Source organism: Piliocolobus tephrosceles, chromosome 6 (genome assembly GCF_002776525.5).
Source record: "Piliocolobus tephrosceles isolate RC106 chromosome 6, ASM277652v3, whole genome shotgun sequence".
NCBI lineage: Eukaryota > Metazoa > Chordata > Mammalia > Primates > Cercopithecidae > Piliocolobus > Piliocolobus tephrosceles.
Window position 1 is genome coordinate 123,384,823 of NC_045439.1, and position 11,679 is coordinate 123,396,501.

The window sequence follows — 11,679 nt, forward strand, 5'->3', positions numbered from 1 at the left end:
CAGTGGCGCATTCTCAGCTTACCACAACCTCTGCCTCCCGGGTTCAAGCGATTCTCCTGCCTCAGCCTCCCAAGTAGCTGGGATTACAGGCATGTGCCATCACGCCTGACTAATTTTGTATTTTTAGTAGAGATGGGGTTTCTCCATGTTGGTCAGGCTGGTCTGGAACTCCTCACCTCAGGTGATCTGCCTGCCTTGGCCTCCCAAAATGCTGGGATTACAGATAGGTGCCACCGCGCCCAACCTAGCACCAATTTGTAACTCTCTGGGAAATGTCAGTGGAGCAGATGTTGGGTAACCAAAGTTTGACATCAAAATCTGTCATGCTGATCTCTTCCTTTTAGGTAGTTTCCTTGATTCCTCTCTTACTCCCTTTGTTAGGAAATAAGGGTGCTCAAAATCTGGCTAATCAAGTGCTTTGATTTCTTTCTTGTCCACCTTTGTTCCCTTTGCCCATTGGAATCTGTGTGTCTGCCACCTTATACCTTGTGATATTTTCCTGGTGAATGCCTCAGGATGAGCAACAAAAGAAAAAAGTTAAAAAGGATTATCCTAGCAGTACCACCAGCAGCACCAGCAACAGTGGCAACAGTGGGACCAATGGAAGCAGCACCATCAGGGAGACAAGCAAGTGAGTGTGGGAGGAAGAAATGGGTTGGCACCTTGGGGAAGGGAAACAGTTTTGTCCATTGGAAAAATAACCAGAATAGGGAGATCGTTTCTGTTAAGAGTGCTGACTTTTAGTAATGGCTCCACTTAGGTCATGAGAATAATGGTGACTTGATTTATTTACCTAGTCTTCACTTTCCAGTATAGATTTGTGGATTAGTCCTAGCATCAGTATACTTCATTTGAATAAAATAGCAAGAGGAGCCAGGTGTGGTGGCTCACACCTGTAATCCCAGCACTTTGGGAGGCCAAGGTGAGTGGATCACCTGAGGTCAGGAGTTCAAGACCAGATTGACCAACATGGTGAAACCCCGTCTCTACTAAAAATACAAAAATTAGCTGGGCGTGGTGGCAGGCACCTGTAATCCCGGCTACTCGGGAGGCTGAGGTAGGAGAATTGTTTGAACCTAGGAGGTGGAGGTTGTAGTGAGCCGAGATTGCACCATCGCACTCCAGCCTGGGAAACAGAATGAGACTCTGTTTCAGACAAACAAACAAAAAATAGCAAGAGGATCCCTGATTTGGAAACACCAGGTTTTGCTTGGCATTAGGGGGAAAAATGGCCTCTTCAGATGCCTGACAGCTTTCAGGGCTGCAAGTTGGTATTGTGCAGTTGCTGTGAACTACTGCTGGATCATCTTCGGGGCTTTGGTCTTTCCATGCTTTCTGTTTCATTCTGGCCTTACTGTAATTCCTTTTCTTTGGCAGCAATAATGAAACCTTCTCTTTAAGAATTTACACTCCTGACCTGGCGCGGTGCTCACGCATGTAACCCCAGCACTTTGGGAGGCTAAGGCAGGTGGATCACTTGAGGCCAGGAGTTCAAGATGAGCCTGGCCAACATAGCGAAACCTTGTCTCTACTAAAAATATAAAAGATTAGCTGGGCATGATGTTACATGCTGTAATCCCAGCTACTCAGGAGGCTAAGGCAGGAGGATCGCTTGAACCTGGAAGGCAGAGGTTGCAGTGAGCCGAGATTGCACCACTGCATGACAGAGTGAGACTCTTTCTCAAAATTAAAAAAAAAAAAAAAGAATGTACTCTCTTTCACAGGAAGAAGAGGAGTCGGAGCCATAGTAAAAGCAGGGATAGAAAGCGCAGGTCAGTAATTCTGGGCCAGGCACAGTGGCTCATATCTTTAATCCTAGCACTTTGGAAGCCAAGGCGGGGAGGACCACTTGAGGCCAGGAGTTCCAAACCAGCCTGGGCAACATAGCAAAATCCTATCTCTACAAACAATTAAAAAATTACCCAGCTGTGGTGGTACATATTTGTACTCCCAGCTACTTGGGAGGCTAAGGCTGGAGGATTGCTTGAGCCCAGGAGTTTGAGGTTGCAGTGAGCCGAGATTGTAACACTAAACTCCAGCCTGGGCAACAGATTGAGAACCTGTCTCAAAAAAAATAAAAAAAAAAATTAAAACATTTAGCTTAAAACACAAACACATTATACAACTCGGCAAATTTTCTTTATGTCCTTATTCTATAAGCTTTTTTCTACTTTTAAATTTTTTTTGTCTTTTACTTTTTAAACATTATTGTTATTGTTGAAAACTACGACACAAAGACACATGAACCTAGGCCTGCAGGGGATGTTTCACCTCTGCATCTTGTCCCACTGGAAGGTCTTCAAGGGCATTAATACACATAGAGTTGTACTCTGCTATAACAATGCTTTCTTTAGGAGCACCTCCTGAAGGACCCACCTCTGTTCTGTAGTTAACATTTTTTTATAAGTAGAAGTAATATATTCTAGAATAATGACAATAAGTATAGTAAATACACGAATCAGTAACATCTTTATTTTTTATCGTGAAGTATTACTGTACATAATTGTTTTATTTTTAAACAATTTTTAATTGATGCATATAGATGTGTGTAGTTTCTGATATGTGTGAAATTTAATACATATAATTTGTAAAGATCAAATCGGTATACTTGAGATATCCTTGACTTAAATATTTGTCTTTTCATTATGCTAGGAAACATTCAAATTATTCTCTACTAGCTGTTTTGAAATGTATAATAGATTATTGTACATTGTAGTAATAACCCTACTGATCTGTTGAACACTGGGTCTTGTTTTTTCTTTTTTCTTTTTTTTTTTTTTCAAAGACGGCATTTCGCTCTTGTTGCCCAGGCTGGAGTACAATGGTGCGATCTTGGCTCACTGTAGCCTCCGTCTCCCGGGTTCAAGTGATTCTCCTGCCTTAGCCTGCTGAGTAGCTGGGATTACAGGCATGTGACACCATGCCTGGCTAATGTTTAATGTCTTTTTTTTTTTTTTTTTTTTAAGAGACAGAGTCTTACTCTGTTGCCCAGGATGCAGTGCAGTGGCACGATGTCGGCTCACTGCAACCTCCACCTCCCAGGTTTAAGCAGTTCTCCTGCCTCAGCCTCCCGAGTAGCTGGGATTACAGTCACGTGCCACCATGCCTGGCTAATTTTGTATTTCTGGTAGAGATGGGGTTTCACCATGTTGGTCAGACTGGTCTGGAACTCCTGACCTCAAGTGATCCACCCGCCTCGTTCTCCCATAGTGCTAGGATTACAGGCGTGAGCCACCACACCCAGCCTAATTTTGTATTTTTTGTAGAGACAGGGTTTCTCCATGTCGGTCAGGCTGGTCTTGAACTCTCGACCTCAGGTGATCTGCCCACCTTGGCCTTGCAAAGTTCTGGGATTACAGGCATGAGCCACCGCGCCCAGCTCTGGGTCTTATTTTTCCTAATTAATGATATATTTGTACCCATTAATCCACTTCTGTTGATTCCACCCACACCCCCTATCCCTCCATCCTTTCAGGCCTCTAGTAAACACTAGTCTACTTTCTGTTTTCATGAGATCCACTTTGTACATAATCGGATGTGCTGTACTTTTTATACAACTGGGAGTGCTATAGATAGTAGTTTGGTTTACACCAGCATCACCACAAACACATAAGTAATACGTTACGACATGACAGCGGCTGTAACATCGCTAGGTTATAGGAACTTTTCAGCACCATTATAATCGTATGGGACCACTGTTGTATATGCACTTGGTTATTGGCCTAAACATGATGAGGGCCTGACTGTAGTTGTTTCCATCTGTAGTCGTAGTCGAGATCGGGATCGGTATAGACGGAGAAACAGTCGGAGCCAAAGTCGAGATCGGCAGCATCGTCACCGTAGCCGTAGCTGGGATCGTCGACATGGTAGTGAGTCGCGAAGTCGGGACCGTCATCATGAGGATCGTGTGAGCTACAGGAGTCCTCCACTTGCCACTGGGTATCACTTTTTGCTAATAAGATTCACCTTGGTATAATAATATGGATAAAAAAACAAATGCACTATGAACCCTGCTTGAGGGTGCTTATTATAACACATTGTGATTGGCAGGATACTCAGGCACAGAAAGGGTTGGTATTCAAAATTTACTGTTGGGCATGGTGGCTCATGCCTGTAATCCCAGCACTTTGGGAGGCTGAGGCCAGAAGATCACTTGGCCCCAGGAGTTAAAGACCAGCCAGGGCAACATGGCGAAACCCTGCCTCTATGAAAAATGCAAAAATTAGCTAGACGTGGTCATGTGTGTCTGTAATCCTAGCTACACAAGGAGGCTGAGGTGGGAGGATAGCTTGAGCCTGGGAGGCAGAGGTTGCAGTGACCCGAGATGGCGCCACTGCACTCCAGCCTGGGTGACAGCGGAAACACTGTCTTAAAAAAAATAAAAATAAAATGAGACGAAGTACTGGAATCTGGTTTTCTCACCATGGAAGACCCAGCATTGGACCAATGAGAATAAAGTTTCACCTTTTGTTTTTCTCTATTCTTTAGTTATAGGTATGGACACAGTAAGAGTCCTCATTTCAGAGAGAAGAGCCCAGTCAGGTGAGTTGATAATGAACACTTTTTTAGGGATTGTGAGGTATGAGTAAAAGGTTATTTGAGCCAAATAACAGGAATGCGTAGTACTTGAGGGTTAGCTGGAGAACAATGACCAGGTATTGGAAGGGCTGGTCTTAACACATTTCACTCTTTAGGGAACCAGTTGATAATCTGAGTCCTGAGGAGCGTGATGCCCGCACAGTTTTCTGTATGCAGTTAGCTGCCCGCATTCGGCCTCGAGATCTGGAGGACTTTTTCTCTGCTGTAGGCAAGGTAACCCTCCCACCTTAGTTTTCTTCTGAGTAGCTTAGCTTCTATCTCCCTTTATGCCCAATTCAGGATTTCTTTTGTGTCCTGGATAGGTTCGCGATGTACGTATCATCTCAGATCGGAACTCACGTCGTTCTAAGGGCATTGCCTACGTGGAATTCTGTGAAATCCAGTCTGTGCCACTGGCCATTGGGCTGACTGGGCAGCGGTTGCTGGGAGTGCCTATCATTGTACAGGCTTCACAGGTGAGCAGGCTGAGAAACAGACATAAGATTTTAAGGGGAGAGGGAGTGTGGGACATGACCCATCATTTCCTCCTTCCCCAGGCAGAGAAAAACCGACTGGCGGCCATGGCCAACAACCTGCAAAAGGGCAGTGGTGGACCAATGCACCTCTATGTGGGTTCCCTGCACTTCAATATCACTGAAGACATGCTCCGGGGCATCTTTGAGCCCTTTGGTAAAGTGAGTAGAAGTGAGAGAAACCTCTGAAGGGAATTGGAAGAAGTGGGGAGGGTAGGGTGAGTGTTTGAGTGTACTTCTGTGTTCTGCCTGGCCATGATTAACCTGCTGCATACATCATAATGGGCATATGAGTCTCTGCTGTGAAAGTTTGGCTCCATCTCTGTTCATGTGCTTTGTAGACAAATAAGTTAGACACAATGAAATCAAATAATAGGCCAGATTAGGGAAGATTAGTAGGTAAGATTAAGATTACTAATTAAGAAACAGGGTACAGTGGCTCATACCTGTTGCAGCACTTTGGGAGGCCAAGGCAGGTGGATTGCTTGAACCCAGGAGCTTGAGAGCAGCCTGGGCAACATGGCAAAACCCTCTCTCTACAAGAAATACAGAAATTAGCTGGACATGTTGGCACGTGCCTGTAGTCTCAGCTACTTGGGAGGCTGAGGAGGGAGGATCACCTGAGCCCAGGGAGGTTGAGGCTGCAGTGAACTAAGACCATGCCACTGCACTCCAGCCTGGGTGACAGACATCTTGTCTCGGGAAAAAAAAAAAGTCAGTAGAAATATTTTGGTAAAAGGTGGCCTTTTTTTTTTTTCCGAGGCTCACTACAGCCTCGACCTCCCAGGCTCAAGTGACCCACCCACCTCAGCCTTCTGTAGGCGTGCACCACCACACCCTGCTAATTTTTGTATTTTTTGTGGACACGGGGTTTTGCCACGTTGCCTGCCCATGTCGGCTTTCCAAAGTGCTAGGATTACAGGAGTGAGCCACTGCACCCTACTGTTTCTTTTTAAAAGAAGGTTTGTGCCAGGCATTGTGGCTCACTCTATAATCCCAACACTTTGGGAGACTGAGGCAGGAGGATCACTTGCACCTGAGAATTTGAGAGCAGCCTGGGCAACCTAGCAAAACCTCGTCTTTGCAAAAAATAAAAAATTAGCTGGGTGTGGTGGCCTATGCCTGTAGTCCCAGGTACTTGGGAGGCTAAGGTGGGAAGATTGCTTGAACCTAGGAGATCAAGGCTACAGTAAGCCATGATTGTGCCACTGCCCTCCATTTTGGGCAGCAGAGTGAGACCCTATCGCCAAAAAAAAATAATAAAAAGATATGTAATTTGTTGGGTAGAAAGCTAGAAATATTGGCGGATCATCATGGCTCACTCCTGTAATCCCAGAACTTTGGGAAGCTGAGGCTGGTGGATCATTTGAGCCCAGGAGTTCAAGACCAGCCTGGCCAACGTGGTGAGACCCCATCTCTGCTAAAAATACAAAAATTAATGATTGCACCACTGCAGTCCAGCCTGGGCAACAGAGTAAGACTCTGTCTTTAAAAAAAAAAAAATCTGGATAGGAAAGATTGAAGATACGGACTAGTCAAAAATTTACTAATAATTTCCACTATTCTACTACAGATTGATAATATTGTCCTGATGAAGGACTCAGATACAGGCCGCTCTAAAGGTTATGGTTTCATCACGGTGAGTCTCCAATCTTTTAATTTTTTAATTTTAGTTTGGGTTTGTCCACTTGTCTGATTTTGCAGCTTAGCTTCATCCTCCTCCTTTAGGAACTGTCTAAATGACCGTAAACCCTGGTACCCGAAGCTTGGACTAGCCTTCTACCCCTTGAGATGAGTGCATTGCTTGAGATCTTGGCTTTGCTCCTACATTCTGTCAGTGGCCCTGGTATGGGGGTATCCAGGAGTTCAGCCAGCTTCCCTGGTGCTGCAACTTGGCTCTTTGGGCAATAGTAACCAGGCTGCAGCTAAAAGGTTGGGAGTGTGAGGGAATTAGGTATGGGCTTTTAAAGACATGCTTTATAGAGCTGATGTTTCTCATAATAGGAGTGAGAATAGGAAATTATGCTTCCCTCTGCTGCTACCCCATTTGAAGCAATTTCTGCACTGAGAAGGATCAGTTATTAACGTAGCACTGCCGGGCGCGGTGGCTCAAGCCTGTAATCCCAGCACTTTGGGAGGCTGAGACGGGCGGATCACGAGGTCAGGAGATCGAGACCATCCTGGCTAACACAGTGAAACCCCGTCTCTACTAAAAAACACAAGAAAAATTAGCCGGGCGAGGTGGCCGGCGCCTGTAGTCCCTGCTACTTGGGAGGCTGAGGCAGGAGAATGGCGTAAACCCGGGAGGCGGAGCTTGCAGTGAGCTGAGATCCGGTCACTGCACTCCAGCCTGGGTGACAGAGCAAGACTCCATCTCAAAAAAAAAAAAAAAAAAAAATAGCACTATGGAGAGAATAGTGAGGCCACCTAATTATGGGCAAGTTTCACCTTTTCCTAACGTTCCAACAAAATTGCTGCCAATTCCTATAACTGGTTCTTCCAGCCCCGTGTGACTCCAGGCTGAGAACTGGCCGCCAGCCACAAAATCTGATAGAAGCTTGTATTTTCTGGGCTTAAACCAGGCAACATACACCCCCACAGTTACCCATAGGGCACAGGGCAGTAGGTTGTATTCTATCTTTGGAATTACTCACCTCAAAAATACCCAGTAAAGGTAAGCCGTGTATAACACCTGCCCAGGACTGTCAGTACCACATGCCAGGCCCTAAGGCAGGTAATACTGCTAGCTAGCTAAACAAAGCTAGCTGTGGTGGTGAAAATTCTGTGGTGGCAAGTGACTTTTGTAACCTTTTCTAGCTCTCTATGTGACTGAGATATGGAAAGGCTTCCGTGGGGCATTTTTGCCCTTGTGTTGTTGCCTTTTAGGTCAACAACCTTGACACTTACACAAACAGCAGACTGGGAATCCTCTTTGTACCAGGGTGTTGCTGGGTGCTGCTGATAAAAGGGACTAGAGAGTAAAGGCCTTCTGGTCAGCAGGTCACTTAGTCAGCAGCTCTGGTGTGTATGTTGGGGTGTGCTTGCTGCGTTGCTGTCAGCACTAGGGTGTGTTCCCTCCTAAGCCTGGAATTAGGAGTTCCAGATTCCTAGTACTTGACTAAGAACTAAAACTTGGCTGGGCACGGTGGCTCATGCCTGTAATCCCAGCAGTTTGGGAGGCCAAGGTGGGTAAATTGCTTGAGGTCAGGAGTTCAAGACCAGCCTGGCCAACATGGTGAAACCCCATCTCTACTAAAAAAACAAAAATAAAAAAACTAGCTGGGTGTGGTGGTGGGAGCCTGTAATTCCAGCTACTCGGTAGGCTGAGGCAGGAGAATTGCTTGAACCCAGGAGACGGAAGTTGCAGTGAGCTGACATGGTGCCACCACACTCTAGCCTCAGTGACAGAGTGGGACTCCATCCCCCCCCAAAAAAAGAACTAAAACTTACTAGTACAGAGAACTGAATTAAAAGCCCAGGAGCCTTGGCTCTTAGCCTGTCTTCCATTTGATATACCCATTTGTGAAATAACTTGTCAGGCTAGATTTCCTACAATAATAAACTTTTGCATTATTAGATTCTTAATGGAGCTGGAAGATTGAAAAGTGACTGCCATTGAGTTCGTTGGAAAAGGTCCTTTTCAGAGAACCATTTTGAGGTGATGGGCATAGGTCATATTTTCTGGGAAAGAAAAGTTTGTACCTCAGTGAGCATACAATTTTCCTGGGATAGTAGGACTAGGGAGTGTTACTGGGGCTTTGAGAGCATGTCTTTGGTGAGGAGGTGGCTAACACGGCCTGGGTTTCTTATAGTTCTCTGATTCTGAGTGTGCCCGGCGGGCCCTGGAACAGTTGAATGGCTTTGAGCTTGCTGGTCGACCTATGAGGGTTGGCCATGTGACTGAGCGACTGGATGGTGGCACAGACATCACTTTTCCTGATGGGGACCAGGAGCTGGATCCGGGATCGGCAGGTGGACGTTTGCAGCTCATGGCAAAACTGGCAGACGGTAAAATATCTCCACAAGGTGAAGAATAGGGGGTTGAATTTTAGATCAAGGGTTGGGGCTTAATCCCACCTTTTCCTTTTAGGCTCTGGAATCCAACTGCCAACCACTGCTGCTGCCGCCGCTGCTGCTGCTGCTGCTGCCCAAGCTGCTGCCTTGCAACTGAATGGAGCAGTTCCCTTGGGGGCCCTGAATCCAGCAGCTCTGACTGGTAGTCTTGGACATGGGAAAGGAAGGGAAGGTTTGGGGGTCTGGAAAGAAGGAGTGCACTGTGCTTGCTCACTCACTCTGCCTCTCTTTGTTCTAGCTCTGAGTCCAGCCCTGAACCTTGCCTCCCAGTGCTTCCAGCTGTCCAGCCTCTTTACCACCCAGACCATGTGAGTCTCAGGGCCTCGCTCATTCTAGTCTTTGATTATTCTTTTTCCTTTGAATTCCCATTTACCTCTTCTTTCCACAGGTAAATCAGTGGCACCTTGTGCCTCTGGATCCTGCCACTTCACATCTACTCTTCCATGGCCCCGTTTCTCCATTTTGTGGACCAAGCCATCCTGAGGATATGGACATTGTCTCTGAGGAAATTGGGGCCACCCTTAAGATACCAAGAAGAGCTCCTGCCCATGGCTCCACTGGAAATGGACTCTGCTGAGCAAAGCTCCCAGTTGAAGAGAACAGAATCCACACCTGCATTGAATACCTGTTTCTCCATGTGTATCGTCTCTGAGATTACCTTCTTGCCCTTTCCAACACCTTAGTGATTCCTCAATTCCTCCCCCATTGGGAAGGCCATAGGGCATTAACTGAAGGAACTGGCCTCTCTCCTTTTCCGGTACCTTTACCCTTTAGTCTGTCAAGGAAAACCTTAGGACCTCGGAATCAAGAGGACTGAGTTTGTGGGTGAACCTTGAAGGTGCTCTTTCTGCTACAGGGGCCCTGGGAGATAGCATGGACATGTGCATTGAGAAGCCAGCCTCAGACCTTAGCTTGAAGCAGCTTGAGGCGAGACCTGCTGTAGGCTCAGCATCTTGCTAGGAGGCATGGGAGTGATCCATCCTGCCAGGCATTTAGGGGCTTTCAGAAATTTAGTAAAAGGTGGAGCGTACCTTTCCCGTATCTTCCATCTTCATATGTATACTTGTCCTCCCTTCCATTTCCTCCTTTTGGCCCAGGGTGGGAGGATGGAGGGAGGCTGCTACTCTCTACCACTTCCTGTGTACTTCTGCTGTGGCCTCAATCCTGGCAATTAAAGCTGCTCCCATCCCCTACCTGGGCATGTGTGAGCCCTTCTCACTGGATTTTATACCCTTGTGTCTGTGTACATAAATATATATACATATATATATATGTAAACTTTGTACAAAAGGCAAGCCGCCGCCTCGTGGTGGCTGTTGCCCATTTGTGTGTGGTCTTTGTTATGTATCTCTCTGACAACTTCTCATGAGCCCAACTCATGTTGTTTCTAGGGATATAAAACATTAGTAACACCATTGTGTTTCTTTTATTTATTTAACCACCTTTAGAAAGAGTGAAAACTCACACCTGGGTGGGGTTCCCATTCTGTATCTGCATTACACTCTTGATCCTATGGTTGTCTTCTCCATCTATCTTCATCTTAACTATCTCCATCCCAACTACCCACTGGACAGAATTACCCAAACAGCCAAGTTGCAGCACCGGGACAGACTTAAGACTTAACAGGCTCCTTTTCTGTGCCTAATGACAGATCTGATCTTTCCAGCAGATGGCACTATGACAGTACTACATTCTACACTTTTTTTTTTTTCTAGTGGGGGGGTTGTGATCTTGAAGATTTAAGTACCAGAGCTAAGCTAAGCATTCTTAACTCTATTGGCCTTTGTACCTACCTTTGACGCTCTTTGTAGTAGCAATCCCAGTCCAATATCCAAAGGGGTTTGGGTCTTATTTAACAGCAGGTTCCCCTGACCTGATGTCTGCTATTGTTCCTCTGTCAGTCACTGCAACCCTTGCTTTCCATATGACTCTGCCTGGGATAACACAGGCCTGGGACCAGTGAATTCTAGGGAACCGAGTATTCCAGAAATACCTCTGTGAAAGGGAAGGTGCACCTACCACTGCCTTAATAATGAGGAGGTGGGAGAGGTTGTCTCACCCAGCTTAGGGACCAAATGAAAGGAGAAGGCCTGAATTCAGGGGCAGGGCTCTGTGGGGCTCCTTTTTTGATCTCTATGGCAACAAAATGCTAAGACTTTCTTATGCTAAAAATATGGATAATTGCTGTTAGGTTTTAATTTGTCAGCTCTCAGACTTCTAAGCCAGTGATGTTAGCCTCTGGGGTTGCTTTTAACACAAAATCACTTAAATACTTGAAGCCTGCTTGAGTCATAAACGGCCAGTGGAACTCTAGCTCCCAAGTCTGTTCACTGCTTCTATAACAATACCACAGACTGAGTAATTTATAAAGAAAAGAAGTGTAGGCTGGGTGCGGTAGCTCACGCCTGTAATCCCAACACTTTGGGAGGCCGAGGTGGGCGGATCACGAGGTCAGGAGTTCGAGACTAGCCTGGCCAACATGGTGAAACTCTGT

The 11,679-nt window shown here is 46.1% G+C and overlaps 1 protein-coding gene across 5 annotated transcripts in view; it reads left to right on the forward strand.

Moving 5' to 3' along the window:
• Positions 1-10,600, forward strand: part of RBM23 (RNA binding motif protein 23) — a 20,076-nt gene extending 9,476 nt beyond the window's left edge. For 2 of the 5 annotated variants that reach the window (XM_023230436.2, XM_023230435.2), the window contains 12 exons: positions 516-631; positions 1,725-1,772; positions 3,766-3,939; positions 4,489-4,542; positions 4,695-4,812; positions 4,902-5,054; positions 5,136-5,273; positions 6,685-6,750; positions 8,924-9,119; positions 9,202-9,327; positions 9,424-9,493; positions 9,574-10,600. In XM_023230436.2, the coding sequence (XP_023086204.1) occupies positions 516-631; positions 1,725-1,772; positions 3,766-3,939; positions 4,489-4,542; positions 4,695-4,812; positions 4,902-5,054; positions 5,136-5,273; positions 6,685-6,750; positions 8,924-9,119; positions 9,202-9,327; positions 9,424-9,493; positions 9,574-9,577 (1,263 nt within the window). In that variant the 3' untranslated portion in view covers positions 9,578-10,600. Of the gene's footprint in view, positions 1-515; positions 632-1,724; positions 1,773-3,765; positions 3,940-4,488; positions 4,543-4,694; positions 4,813-4,901; positions 5,055-5,135; positions 5,274-6,684; positions 6,751-8,923; positions 9,120-9,201; positions 9,328-9,423; positions 9,498-9,573 lie in introns of those variants that run through there. The other 3 variants (XM_023230438.2, XM_023230437.2, XM_023230439.2) reach the window with 3 other exon arrangements.
• The last annotated feature ends 1,079 nt before the right edge of the window (positions 10,601-11,679 follow it).